Source organism: Rhinoraja longicauda, chromosome 41 (genome assembly GCF_053455715.1).
Source record: "Rhinoraja longicauda isolate Sanriku21f chromosome 41, sRhiLon1.1, whole genome shotgun sequence".
Lineage (NCBI taxonomy): Eukaryota > Metazoa > Chordata > Chondrichthyes > Rajiformes > Arhynchobatidae > Rhinoraja > Rhinoraja longicauda.
In genome coordinates, this window is record NC_135993.1 from 9,714,409 (window position 1) to 9,729,726 (window position 15,318).

Consider the following 15,318-nt stretch of genomic DNA (forward strand, 5'->3'; position numbering starts at 1 on the left):
CAGCACAGTTGCTGAATACGAGTTTTGTTAAGGGTTTTCCTCAAGTAACACAGATGGATTTTATGCAGGGTATTTGTTAATCGGCAATAGTAATCACTTCTCATTACCTATTGAAAAACATCCAGCAAAACCCAGCAGCAATAGTGTCCATCATTGGGTGTGCCAATGGATAAATCATCTATACCCAGGGGCTAGCAAAAAAAAAGGAAGGGTCTCAACCTGAAACATCACCCATTCCTTCTCTCCAGAGATGCAGCCTGTCCCGCTGAGTTACTCTAGCTTTTTGTGTCTATCTTCGGTTTAAACCAGCATCGGCAGTTCCTTCTTACACAAAAAATGGAGAGTTGCTGGAAGAACTCAAAACTGAGCAGCATCTGTAGAGGGAAAGGGACAGTTGATGTTCCGGGTTCAGACCCTTCATCTGGGTCCCCTTCCCCGACAGATGCTGTTTGACCCACAGACTTCCTCCAGCAGCTCTCTTTTGCTGCACATTCCAGTATCTGAGGTCTCTTCTGCTTCTACGCACTGGTGATAGATGGAATGTGACAGCAAATAAGAACAGGAAGAAAAACACCAGCACAATGTAGTATGGCTTAACCCTGATGAACATTTGAGCATTTAGACAAAATTTGACTTTGTCTCTGATTCCACTCACAAGGTGATGGTGACTGGGTAGTCTAATTCCCATACAGAACACATCCAAAATAAAACAATGTCATTCAAACCACCCTCCTGCCAGATATTAACACTATAAAATGTTGATGTTGATTTCTATCTCTTATTACAGGACATGAAAGCACTAGATGAAGCTAATCTGATGGTTGAATTCATCGATGGGTGAGCTTATCATAAACCCAAAGTGTAACAAATGCCACAATCATATGCTCCGGCAGTGTGTGCCTGAATCAATTCCTGGTTGACTTTGGCTTAGTTCAGCATAGTGGTGTTTCGTCAAGCATCTAAACAGGTTGTAGAGGGTCTGAGCCTGGCAAATAAACAAGAAAATAATAGCTGGTGTAGCCCACCTGACCCCCAAGCCTGCCCATCATTCAATACAATTATGGCCGCTCTACCCAAGCCTCATCATCTTCACCTGAACCCAATCGTCAATGCACAGATCTTTCAAATATGTATCTGGCTTCATTGTAGCTGTTCCTAGTGAACTAAACTCAAACTCTCTGGGCAGTTAATTGCAAAGATCCGCTACCCTTGCTTGAAGAAATTTTACCTACCACAGTTATAAATGCCAAACTTCTTAACTTAAAACTATGTCCCTTCTTTCAAGACTCTTGCACTTGTGAAACTATTCAAGCTATCCTGTCAAGCCCCAACATTCCCTCCCCATGCGAGATGTTAAATGTTTCAATAAGATCACCCTTTATTCTTCTAAACTCCAAAGAATACAGACACACCCTGCTTAGCTTCCCTTGGAAGGACGATCCTCTCCATCCCAGGAATTAACCTGGTTCACCTCTTATAGACTGCCTCCAACGTTACTGAATCTGTTAGCTAAGGGGACCAAAACCACACTGTATTCCAGGTCCCTTCAGTTGCTGTAAATCTGACATCGCTTCAAGTTGCTGTAAATTTGACATCCTCAGATCTGATCTGCCATTCATTAAGATGATAGCTAATCTTTCATCTCTGTCAGCGGCCTTTAATATCCAAAAATGTATTGTTGTCGAATATATTCAGTGCCAGGCCTCCACAATTCTCATCCCCCTAAACTTCAGTATACATAATCCCTTCATACCAGTTTTCCACATTCCATTCCATCTGCCTTGTCCTTATCCTCCTAGTCACCTAGCCTGCACCTTTCCCCTTCAACCATATCCATATTCTCATCACAGCCCAAGCTGCCACTACAATTTTGCACCTTCTGCGAAAATGGATGTAATACACTTGGTCCCTTCATCAAGATCATTGGTTTAGATTTTAAGCAGCTGCAGTATCCCCTTTTTGTCACAGCCTCCCAACATGAAAATAACCTTCAGTCTGAAGAAGGGTCTCGACCCAAAACGTCACTCATTCCTTCTCTCCTGAGATACTGCCTGACCCGCTGAGTTACTCCAGCATTTTGTGTCTACATGAGAATAACCTATTCATCCTGCTCTGCTTTCCCACAGTTAACTATTCCTCAATCCACTCCAGTGCATTATCTCATGCACTGCAATCTTTTGGTCGAGTGTGACAACGCAAAGTCCTCTGAATATCTAAATACACCACATCCATTGAGCCCATGGGTTGAGCCCATGGCTTTCAGAAGGGTTGGGGAAAGAACTCCAGTATATCACCAGCGGAGAATCCTGGCATTATTTCACTTGGCTGTCCTTAGAATATTGTTGGACAACATCGAGCAGGACTGTGGCTCAGGGGAAGGCTGACCAACATGACTGACAAGTTTTATTTACATCACAGCCCAATAAATTAATCATTGTATTAATTTACTAATCCACCACTATAATTATGTCTTCCATGTTTCCAGTTATCACATCACGTACAGGAGTGAGTGCAGCCTTGTAGCCCCTGATGTTGCGAAGACAGTAGCAGCCACGGACAGTGACAATGACCAGGTGAAACTTCAAACCAATGTGCTGCCTCACTCTGCTTGATGGGTTGTGAAGGATAATGTTTCTTCTCAGTAAATTGATTGTTGTAGTCAGTGACATGCAACTCATACAATGGCACGTTAATTAAGTGTCTTTAAAGCTTTGCCAAATTAAAACAGTATTTTCTAAGAATAATCCTGAAAGCTAATTTAAAGAGTACTGTGGTAAATGCAATCTCTGAATCGATTACTACTTGGCAGCAACTGAAATTGCCCTGTGACACGGTTACACTGGAAGAACTAATATTGCTGATGTTTATAATGCATCACGCCTCTCCAACTGAAACCTAACGCATGAAGATATTGACATTTATCCCTTTTTTGCCTCCAGGATGAACCTGATGAGGTCAAAGATGCGCAGTATTGAACAGACAGCGTCTGAAGAGCCAGCAAACCACGGACTGACTGCTTAAGACAGCAGGAACGGCCAGCACCACAAATCTTCCTACAGCAAGGGTTAACGATTTGATTTAAAATAAAACCAAACAGTACTTGAGCATTTTTATAAATAATGAGATTTCTTAAAACACCAGTCAATTCTCTCTTCCATTCCCTCTGTACATCATGCTTCTTTAACTTGTGTACTTGAGGCTTTAATTTGTGGCTACCATTGTCTCACAATAAATATGTTTTGGGTTTAAACATGCAAGCACAGAGGAATAAGAAATATTCAATGTTGTTTTTCACGTATGGGCTAGGAGCAGGTATTGGAATAAAAATAATTTAGCCCTGAATTTCTTTAACTACTGGTTTCAGGTTGAAAATACTCAAAATTATTAAACACATTTTGCAAAATTAAACCAGATTTTTGTTCCATTGTGTAACAAGGACCCAATCGAAGATCTTATTCCCATTTGAGTTCCATGCATTTTTATAGTCTACAACCTATTTAGCCAAGTATCAACGTTACAAACCTAGACAGAGTGGCCTGGGGAAGTTCTGTATGATTTTATTCTATAACCTGGAGTAAATGCTGCCACATGCACATTCCTATTGCTGGCAATATTTAGTAGGGTAAGTGGGACTATATCTAGGAAGTGACTAACCTCTTTCAAGTGGCTTGCAGTCAGCAAGATTAAAGATCTATCCTCTGGCAATTGCTGCAGAAAAAAAGTCATTGAGGGAATTCAATAAAGTTGTGATTTTCATCACGTAATATTAGAGGGGCAGTCGAAAGTGGGAAGTGTGATAGACCTGCAGGAATCCGTTTAATCTTCATCGGAAAGCCCAAGCACAAGTTACCAAAACTGCATTTTATGATTGTGCCACTGGTTGTAGTCAAGGAATTTACCATCTCAGAGTTCAGTTTTCATATCATACAATACACGGTGGCGCAACGGTAGAGTTGCTGCTTTACAGCGAATGCAGCGCCGGAGACTCAGGTTCGATCCTGACTACGGGCGCTGTCTGTACGGAGTTTGTATGTTCTCCCCGTGACCTGCGTGGGTTTTCTCCGAGATCTTCGGTTTCCTCCCACATTCCAAAGACGTACAGGTTTGTAGGTTAATTGGCTGGGTAAATGTAAAAATTGTCCCTAGTGTGGGTATAGGATAGTGTTAATGTGCGGGGATCGCTGGGCGGCGCGGACTTGGTGGGCCGAAAAGGCCTGTTTCCGCGCTGTATCTGAAATATGAAAAATATGAAATACTGCATATATAGAACAGTCCAGTACACTTTTACCAATTGCACTTTTACATAAGCCCATGGGTACAAATGAGCACTCTTTTCCAGCAGTGACAGTAAGAAAAAAGGTTTTAGACAATAGGTGTAAGAGTAGGCCATTCGGCCCTTCGAGCCAGCACCACCATTCAATGTGATCATGGCTGATCATTCTCAATCAGTACCCCGTTCCTGCCTTCTCCCCATGCCCCCTGACTCCGCTATCCTTAAGAGCTCTCTCTTGAATGCATTCAGAGAATTGGCCTCCACTGCCTTCTGAGGCAGAGAATTCCACAGATTTACAACTCTCTGACTGATAAAGTTTGTCCTCATCTCCGTTCTAAATGGCCTACCCCTTATTCTTAAACTGTGGCCCCTGGTTCTGGACTCCCCCAACATTGGGAACATGTTTCCTGCCTCTAACGTGTCCAACCCCTTAATTATCTTATATGTTTCGATAAGATCCCCTCTTATCCTTCTAAATTCCAGTGTATACATGCCCAGTCGCTCCAGTCTTTCAAAATATCCTTCCTCAAATTTGGAGACCAAAACTACACACAGTACTCCAGGTGCGGTCTCAATAGGGCCCTGTACAACTGCAGAAGGACCTCTTTGCTCCTATACTCAACTCCTCTTGTTATGAAGGCCAACATTCCATTGGCTTTCTTCACTGCCTGCTGTACCTACATGCTTCCTTTCAGTGACTGATGCACTAGGACACCCAGATCTCGTTGTACGTCCCCTTTTCCTAACTTGACACCATTCAGATAATAATCTGCCTTCCTATTCTCACCACCAAAGTGGATAACCTCACACTTATCCACATTAAAATGCATCTGCCATGCATTCGCCCACTCACACAACCTGTCCAAGCCACTCTGCAATCTCATAGCATCTCCCTCACAGTTCACACTGCCACCCAGCTTTATATCATCTGCAAATTTGCTAATGGTACTTTTAATCCCTTCATCCAAGTCATTAATGTATATTGTAAATAGCTGCGGTCCCAGCACCGAACCTTGTGGTACCCCACTAGTCACTGCCTGCCATTCTGAAAGGGACCCATTTATCCCCACTCTTTGCTTTCTGTCTACCAACCAATTTTCTATCCATGTCAGTACCCTACCCCCAATACCATGTGCTCTAATTTTGCCCACTAATCTCCTATGTGGGACCTTGTCGAAAGCTTTCCGAAAGTCAAGGTACACTACATCCACCGGCTCTCCCCTGTCAATTTTCCTAGTTACATCCTCAAAACATTCCAGAAGATTAGTCAAGCATCATTTCCCCTTCGTAAATCCATGCTGACTCGGAACGATCCTGTTACTGCTATCCAAATGCTCCGCAATTTCGTCTTTTATAATTGACTCCAGCATCTTCCCCACCACTGATATCAGACTAACTGGTCTATAATTTCCCGTTTTCTCTCTCCCTCCTCTCTTAAAAAGTGGGATAACATTAGCTACCCTCCAATCCGCAGGAACTGATCCTGAATCTATAGAACATTGGAAAATGATCACCAATGCATCCACGATTTCTAGAGCCACCTCCTTAAGTACTCTGAGATGCAGACCATTGGGCCCTGGGGATTTATCAGCCTTCAGTCCCATCAGTCTACCCAACATCATTTCCTGCCTAATGTGAATTTCCTTCAGTTCCACCGTCACCCTAGGATCTCTGGCCATGAAAACATCTGGGAGATTGTATCTTCCTTAGTGAAGACAGATCCAAAGTACCGGTTCAACTCGTCTGCCATTACCTTGTTCCCCATAATAAATTCCCCTGCTTCTGTCTTCAAGGGACCCACATTTGCCTTGACTATTTTTTTCCTCTTCACATACCTAAAAAAGCTTTTACTATCCTCCTTTATATTATTGGCTGGCTTACCCTCGTACCTCATCTTTTCTCCCCGTATTGCCTTTTTAGTTATCTTCTGTTTCTCTTTAAAAGAGTCCCAATCCTCTGGCTTCCCAACTCTTCTTTGCTCTGTTATACTTCTTCTCTTTTATTTTTATGCTGTCCTTGACTTCCCTTGTCAGCCACGGGTGCCTCTTACTCCCCTTAGAATCTTTCCTCATCTTTGGGATAAATTGATCCTGCAACTTCTGCATTATTCCCAGGAATACCTGCCATTGCTGTTCCACCATCTTCCCTGCTAGGGCCTCCTTCCAGTCAATTCAGGCCAGCTCCTGCCTCATGCCTCTGTAATCCCCTTTGCTATACTGTAATATTTACACTTCCGATTTTCCCTTCTCCCTCTCAATTTGTAGAGTAAAATGTATCATATTATGATCACTGCTCTTTTACCTTGAGTTCCCTTATCAGCTCAGGTTCATTACATTTTGAGGTGACAAGTTTCAGCTCGCAGAGATACAACAGAAACCTATGTCTAATGGACGTGGGGGTGGGGGAGATATAGTAGTAAGAGACCCAAAATTCAAGTTAGGAATGGGAACCGAGTGGAAACTCTGAAGGAAAAAGAAGGAAGGACATCTTTCAGAAGGTCGAACAATCGAGAACAGGATACCATTGGCAAGGGTAGGTCTGGATTGGAGCAGCAGAACTACTTTTGGTTTGACTAACATTGGACAAAGCAACTCGCCACAGACCTCCACCCTACCCAAGCATAAAGCTAACTTCAGGATTCCAAATAGACAATAGACAATAGGTGCAGGAGGAGGCCATTCGGCCCTTCGAGCCAGCATCGCCATTCAATGTAATCATGGCTGATCATTCTCAATCAGTACCCCGTTCCTGCCTTCTCCCCATACCCCCCAAATACAGGCGTAAACAGATGGCTTATGAGCAGCATGAAGGCTAGCACGGGTGCTTAGGAAGCAATTTGAATTGTCCTGTAAACCAACAACCTTGTCTTCAATCATTTTTTTATAAATGTGCATTAGCTCCCCCCCATAAAACATTGAAAACCTTTGTGTAATGACAAAAAGTCATTCTAGTCCTGTACATATACACAAAAAAACATTTTACTCACCTCAGAGCTTCAAATTAGTGTTCAGTCAATCAAGTAGAAACAGAAAGAAAAGACGCAGAGAGTGGAAATCTGATTTTTTTTTAAGTGCTGGGAAGCCTCAACAAGCCATGCAGCGTCTGTGGAAAGATAAGTGTCAACATTTCAGGTGTTCCTGATCTCCCGGTTGCTAAACACTTCAAATTCCCCTCCCATTTCCACACTGACCTTTCTGTCCTTAGCCTCCTCCATTGTCAGAATAAGACCCAGCGCAAATTGGAGGAAGCACCTCATATTTCGCTTGGGCAGCTTATACCCCAGTGGTGTGAATATTGACTTCTCTTACTTCACTGGGTGGTGCCACCAGCAGTGGCTGCCTCGTCAACAGTCTGTGTGTTGTTTCTTCTTTTTGTTACTTTAAGTATGTGTTACAAAGATGTTTTAGTATTCCTTCGTTTGTTTTATGTGGGGGGTTGGGGTTGGAGGAAACTATTTTTCAATCTCTTACCTCGATGGAAATGCGATTTCTTTCTGTATCGTATCTCCGTCCCCACCGCGGCCTAACATGGCGGGGTTGGCGGCCTTTCCTGGAGACCGACGGGCGCTCCAAGCCGCAGGGGTCTGCGGGACTTTAACATCGCGGAGCTTGCGATACCTTTGCTGGGGTAAAGATGTGGACTTTAACATCGTGTAGCCTGCGGTCTCTGGTAAGAAGAGGCCGACTTGAGAGATGCCGTGGAGAGAGTTTCAACCGCCCCGACGCGGGAGTTTCGATCACCCTGATGGGGGCTTCAATCGTTGGCTGTGGTGACTTTGATCGCCTTAACTGCGGATAGTTTGACTGCCCCGACCGCGGGAGAACAAGAGGAAGAAGATTGAACCTTATTGCCTTCCATCACAGTGAGGAATGTGGAATCCGCTATGGTGGATGTTTATGTTAACTTTTATGTGGTTGTGTGTCTTGTTGCTTTTCACTTAGGGGCCTGTTCTACTTAGGCGTTTTTTTTTAGGCGACTGCATTAGTCGTAGCAGGTCGCCGAAAAAATGGCAACTGGACCCTCCCTACGACAATGTCTACGACAAGCTACAACAACCAACCACCTAGTCGACGTTATGCTGCGGCAAGCTACCGACAACCCAATCGTCACGACTTAGGACGTCCACCTACGACCGTACCTACAACCTACGACCACACAGGTGGCAACCTACGACGACCGAAGTCAACCTACATCTACCCGCGACAAGCTACGACCGTGTCGGCGACAAATGAAGACAATTCACGTCAATTTGGCCTCTGGTTTTGACGCCGGTACCTGTCGCCGGTTGACGTAGGTCATCGCCAATGGAATTCAATGAAGTCAGCACCGGCAACAACCTACGTCACCTGGCGACAACCTTCGACAGCGCCCACGTCAGGAGATGTCAAGCTACAATCGCTGGCGTCAAACCAACAGTCGCCGAAAATTTATAAACATTTCAAAATCCATCGGCGACCAGAAAAACGCTACGACTCTTTGGAGACGACTCACGACCGTAGAGGCGATACCCCGACGACCGTGTGGCGACAGCCTAGTCACCTGTAGTCACCTAAAAAAATCACCTAAGTGGGACAGGGTTTTAGTATGGCTATATAGTAACTCAATTTTCACTGTACCTTAATTGGTACATGTGACAATAAACTGACCTTAAAACCTTGAAGTAACCCTTGTTTTCCCTCTCTCTCCGTCCCTCCCCTTTCCCAGTTCTCCGAACAGTCTGACTGTCCCTGATTACATTTTATCTGTTTGTTTTGTTGTCACCTTCTCCTAGCTAATGACCTATTCTACATGTTCCTTGATTTTCATCTCTTTCGATGTCTTGTTTTCACACCTCACCCTTTCCTTATCTTTGTGTCTCCCTCTCCCGACTCTCAGTCTAAAGGGTCTCGACCCGAAACGCCACCCATTCCTTCTATTCATAGATGCTGCCTGCCGCGCTGATTTACTCCGGCATTTTGTGTCTATCTACTTCTCTGTTTAAATTCATTACAAGTTCAATTTGATATATAAAACTATCAAACATCCCACTGTTTAATGAACATTGACATTGTAATAAAGCGTGTTTCAACTGTTATAATGCTGCAAAATATACTATGGTAATATGGGTTGACTACTCAGCTGAAATGGAAACAAAATTTCAGAGAAAACAGGGCTATGATGACACTTCATTGCTTTCCAATTTCAAACCAAATGAATAATCTTAACCTAAAAATAAGTTGCTTAAAAAACATTTTGCGGGATCAGGTTTTACCATCCCACCCCATGTCTACCCACATGCATGTATTTGTAGTTGGAAAAACAGACTACACATTTAGTCAGCAAAATTACTCCAGATGTTCTTTTCAAATTCATGACAATAAAATGATACGAAATCTGTGCAAAGAATAACTTTCAATTTGCAAATTTGAATCTAACCTCCCTCCATATGATTTTTTTCTTCCCTTTGGCAACCAATTGTATCAAGCACCAAAGAGGAACTCCAAGTCAAATCACAAAATATACAATCCAAAATGTTGTCCAAAATTCAAACATGCATGAGATAGTTTAGATCCATCGTGAGACAAAAGAATGAGCCTCAATTAACCCCATTCCAATAAAACATTAACAGAGTATGAATAATGTTAACTTATTTTATCTTTTTAACAATGACATCGAACAAATCACACCCTGGGATTTCAGAAGTCTCGGACTTAATGAAAGCAGTCACTTTGACTACAGCCAAACCAATAATTAAACTGTTGCTCAATTTCACTTGGACTTTTCTTGACATCTATATTGCTTATATATTAAAAGATATGTCATGTTTCATTAGATTTGCATTGATCCCAATTCAACATCTGGGGAATGCAGCCAAATTGTAATAAGATCTTCATAATGAGTGAAGTATGATGTAAATTCCAAATCCATCCATAATCTACACTATATCTATTTCAACTGCCATTTAAATCGCAAGAGTTAATGCAGTGTGCAAAAAGGGATGTCTACCGTTCGCAGCTAAAAACAAGAAAATCCATTCCTGATGTGGTCGGTAGATAGAACATTCAACTGTTGACAAAAAAAGGTTTTCACCTTGTTTTCCATTTCTATAATTGGGAAAACAAGGTGGTACGGTGACTGTACTTGTCTTCAACATTTAAAGGAAAGGAATCAATGATGTTATATCATATCACAGTTCTTTTGACAACTTTCTTGTAAAAATAATAAGCATTTTAAAACAGAAAGCATTAACATTTTAAAAAAGCTCCATAATTATGAGTAGGACATGCAAAGAATACTTTAAAAAAAAGGCAATAACGTGTTTACTGAACCCCAGCTTAAGATTGTTCCCCGTGTATATTAACCTGCTGGTTACAATGCCCGAGTGTTGAGGTAATAGTTGATCTCACCATCTCATGTACTTTACGAAATGTAGGAAAGGAATTAATTTATACAGTTTGTTTGCAATTTGCACAAAAAGACATAAATAAGTCTCATTAAAAAGGACATGACCCATGAAGAGTTAACATAGAACAAATACCTTGTAAGTAGATTAAAGGTCAGGGAAGCTGATTAACAGGTTCTAAAGGTATTGGAGCGCCAAAATTCCTTAACACTTTGCACCTCAGGATTATATTATATTATTAATCATGGTTATTGTATGTTTTATGGACTGTTAATATAGAATACAATGTCATCGTGAAACAATAGCAAACTATGGTTAGTGCTCCACATTCCTCAAATCAAAGACCATTCATATTTTCTTCACAGATGCTGCCAGATCTGGGTTTTTCTAGCATTTTGTGTTTATAAATCGCTTTAAAACTGTTTAATAAATATTGATTGCACTAAACGATTACACCCCGTGGTTATTATATATATATATAATAAATATATATTTGTCTGAATCACATCAGATCATTGTTATCCTATGAAATGTACAGCACCATCTTTTCTAAGGAGCTTCATTGTGAAGTAAATTTCACAAACTCACTCCTTTCATTCTAGTTAGAATAACGTAAATAAAAAAACATTACATGAACCTATGACAAACCTAACCAGATTCCGCACAAAACCACTTCTCACCCTCTTTGTCCCCATTCATATATTTAATTCCTACTTTGACTGTAGATGTACAATGTTTTATCCCTTCTCCACCACATACTGATCATAACCATACATGACATTACTTCAATTCCACATGTGATTACCAAACCCTGTGATGACACCCAATGTCAACTCCTAACGCCAGCACTGAACGTGTTAGCTTTCCAGTCACATCCAAATAAAAACACTGACATTTACTCCTTTATGCCAATGTTTCCACTAGTGGGAGAGTCTAGGACTAGAAATCATAGCCTCAGAATTAAAGGACATTCCTTGAGGGAGGAGATGTGGAGAAATTTCTTTAGTCAGAGGATGGTGAATCTGTGGAATTCTTTGTCGCAGAAGGCTGTGGAGGCCAATTCAATGGATATTTTTACAGCAGAGATAGATTGATTATTGATTAGTACGAGTGTCAGGGGGTTATAGGGAGAAGGCAGAAGAATGGAGTTAGGAGGGAGAGATAGATAGGCCCTGATTGACTGGCAGAGAAGACTTGATGGCCTAATTCCACTACCATCACTTATGGCCTTATGAGGCCATTATCAGGTGCTTGACTGGGCCACTGCTACATTTCCAAGCTGTCAATAATTTAGCAGCATTTACTTAAATTTTTAACTTAAACAACAATCCCTACAAATATACCAGGACAATACATAATAAAACAAGAACTTGTCACTGTGCATCCAACCTGAATTTCAGGAAACGTGGCAGCCTTATGACAGAAAAAAGCATTTTATTTTCATCAAACAGATTATTTTACACTAATCCATCAGTCTCTGATTCTTTAGTGCCAAAACAGCAGGTACAAACAGACCTAAAATTATGAAAGCTTGACTTTTTCTTCGCTTTTTGTACACATTTACCAGGTAAAGATATTAAAACAAAAGTAAACAAAACAGCACCTTGTGTACGATTTCTCCACAGAAGAAATTCTTCAATATAAAGATATTTGGGACTATATCATGGATAGTGGAATTCTTAAGTTAAGAAAACCATGGTAAGTTGGAAGACATACATGTCCAGATTGGGCATGTTCTAGGAATGAAAAACAATGGCTTGTTCATAGTAGTTTCCAGCAAGCAGGAGGTGCTTTTTTTCTAAACATTTTTTTAAATGAAAAAGATTCTCGGTCCCTTAGTCTGTCAAGAGTGTGGCGTATGTACAAATGTGTGTATTTTTAAAATACATGTTCACAACATTCAACATTTCTAGCATGGTTTTTGGTTAAATCTAGGAAGTTTTATACCTTTACACATGTCATGTTTAATGGCCACCTGCCTCACAATGGGGAGGTCTGGTAATATAGAGGTTACAGATTACCCTAAACACAATATAATCCAGCCTCAGCCCTCTCCATCTGAATATCACGTAGGAAAGAGTAAATTCAGGAATCCACAGAACAAGATACTTCGCTAATTCATTATGTCACTACAACAAACACACCATTCAACTTATATCGTATTACATCCACTTTCAAGATCAATTACACACTTCTACATATAATTAATATGCACATTTCCAAAAGGCTGTGTCCTGCCAAAGAAAAATTCATGCCTTTGTGAATTTTCCAGCATTAGTAGGAACTCTGTATCTTGTCACAGACAAGCTCTTTGCACGGGGCACTTTCATCAGACAGACCAACTCGTTGTTTAGACAGATTGCGTAAGAGCCAATAACTGCTGGAATCACATTGGATAATGTGATAATCAGGTAATGGTCTCAGCTAAGCTAAAGTTCGGTTTGGTGATTTTGATCACCTGGCTTCTAAGCAGATTCACATTTATTACTGTATTAAATTACAAAGTTAAAGAATATGATAAAACGTTGCCCGACACTGCGTCCAGCTCCTGCTGTGCGGTTAAATATACACGGTTAATGCAGCATTCAATGTCCTTTACTGACAAAAGGGCGACGCAGTGGGATCAAACCCTTTAAAAACTTCCTTCAACGAGGCTGCATCTTGCTCACTCTCCTCAAGAGGACTGTTCCCACCAAAAGGGCTGCCTGAGCCAGATTTACTGGCCAGTTTCACCTCAGAGAACTGTGGGTGAATCAATCCAAACAGAGACGACACTGGGAGGCTGTGTACTCCCGTTTGACCCGTCTCTGGTGTGGAGGCAGCCGAGGCAGCAGGCTTTGGCCTGGGCCTGTTGTAACTATTATATCGGTCTGCGGGGGTTTCTGAACTTGATTTCTCATTTTCCAGTTGTTCCAATGCCGATTTTCTTACAAACAACAGTTCTTTTTGTCTGGTTGTACCTTTTGGGACATCCGACCCTTTAAGCTGACTGTTGTTACCTTCACTGGAAGTCTCTGTATTTTTAACATTTCCACTCTGGTTGCTTGGAGTTCTTGGATCATATAAACTGATGCCACTTAGCATAGTGCTCTGCCCGCCACCTCCTCCTCCTCTCTGGCCACCAGCAGTAACCACCCTGGGATCATACGGTGCAAGACCGCCACCCACATCCTTCAAGGCAGGGCCAGCAGGCGGGTCAATTTGCTCCGAGGGCTTTCCTGATTGGGGGTTGGAGGTTTGGAGTCCACCAGTGGACCTCTGCAGTCTCGGATCTGCAGGTATCTTTCGCATCCTGGGATCAGAAGGCTTGTCATTTTGCCCAGTCACCTTAGTTGTTGATGCCTCAACAGTCTTCAGTATTCTTGATAGCAATCCAAGATCTGGAAGGGCAGACGTTGGTGCTGGCTGTGGGGGCTCTGCTGCCGAGTCAGTAATGTGCTGCCTGGGATCTGAAGGCGTAGCTTGTGGAGAACGGTTCAGTCTGAGGTCCATTGCTGGGAAGGGTGGAAGGACAGCTACAGGATCTGGCTTCGGGATGGGTAGTGGGATCAAATCCTCTGGGCTCCACAAGATACTTTTAGCAAAATGAGGCTTTCCAAGAGAGATGTCAATTTTAATGTGGCTAAACTGTTTCAGCTGAGATCTGGGATCTCGGAGTGAGGAACCAGGCAGGGGATCAAGAGGAATAGTCGCTGACTTTTCCCTCAGGATCCTCTCCCCGTCTTCCTCATTGATAACCGCTTGAGATTTTGCACTGCTGGGGAGAGTTTGAAGAACAGCTTCTGCTTTAGGTATCGTTATAGTTCTGCTTTCTGCAGCAGCTGTATCAGACCCAGAGCTCCCCAATGTGTTCTCTGTGCTTCGAGATAGCCTGGGGTCCCTTGAGATCCGAGGGTCCACTGGTCGATTCGCATTCGGCATCCTCTCCTTTTGCAGGCGTGGATCAGCAGAGCTCTGACTGGTGCCATTCTTGCTTTGTGCCGTCCATTGTCCTTGCACCTGAGGTTTTCTAGCAGACTGCTGTCGGAGTGTTTTTAGTATGTAGCTCATACTACTTCCACCTTCCTCTTCATCACTCGAGTACCAATTATCACCATCACCTATAAAACACACAGCAGATTACTTTATTCTGCAAGGCTTATCTTAGTTTGATGTGCAATAACTACACTTAAATTTAAGAAGTGCACAGGCTTCTCACTTACTGTGATTTACATATTGCTTGATTAGTACGTGTGTCAGGGGTTATGGGGAGAAGGCAGGAGAATGGGGTTAGGAGGAAGAGATAGATCAGCCATGATTGAATGGCGGAGTACACCTGATGAGCCGAATTGCCTATTCTGCTCCGATCACTTATGACTTAACACCCATTTTCTCTACACTTCTGCACCCAGTCAAACAATCAGTGTCAAACAGCAAAAAAGGAGTGCTTTGTGACAAATCTATCAGAAAACAGATGTTAAAGAAAAAATAGTGGTACACTGTTACATCCTGGAAATTATTGCAAGAAGTTAGATGTTCAAGTTGGAGAAAAGTAAATGTTGACCAATAACAGGGAGATCTCTATTTATACAGTATTAACTGTGTGGGTCGGACATTTAAGCAAACCTCTGCTGCGCTTACAAATGGTTGGTTATTATAATGGTGAAGGAAGAGGAAAAAGATT

The 15,318-nt window shown here is 42.2% G+C and overlaps 2 protein-coding genes across 3 annotated transcripts in view; one reads left to right on the plus strand and one right to left on the minus strand.

Annotated features, from left to right (window-relative positions):
• The window catches only part of LOC144611673 (regulator of microtubule dynamics protein 3-like), a 40,395-nt gene extending 37,000 nt beyond the window's left edge, over positions 1–3,395 (plus strand). For both annotated transcript variants that reach the window (XM_078430883.1, XM_078430882.1), the window contains exons 11-13: positions 788–837; positions 2,486–2,573; positions 2,940–3,395. In XM_078430883.1, the coding sequence (XP_078287009.1) occupies positions 788–837; positions 2,486–2,573; positions 2,940–2,975 (174 nt within the window). In that variant the 3' untranslated portion in view covers positions 2,976–3,395. The remainder of the gene's footprint in view (positions 1–787; positions 838–2,485; positions 2,574–2,939) is intronic.
• An 8,740-nt stretch (positions 3,396–12,135) lies between these two features.
• The window catches only part of zc3h4 (zinc finger CCCH-type containing 4), a 32,236-nt gene continuing 29,053 nt past the window's right edge, over positions 12,136–15,318 (minus strand). The window contains 1 exon segment of the mRNA XM_078431069.1: positions 12,136–14,755. Coding sequence (XP_078287195.1) covers positions 13,251–14,755 — 1,505 coding nt within the window. The 3' untranslated portion in view covers positions 12,136–13,250.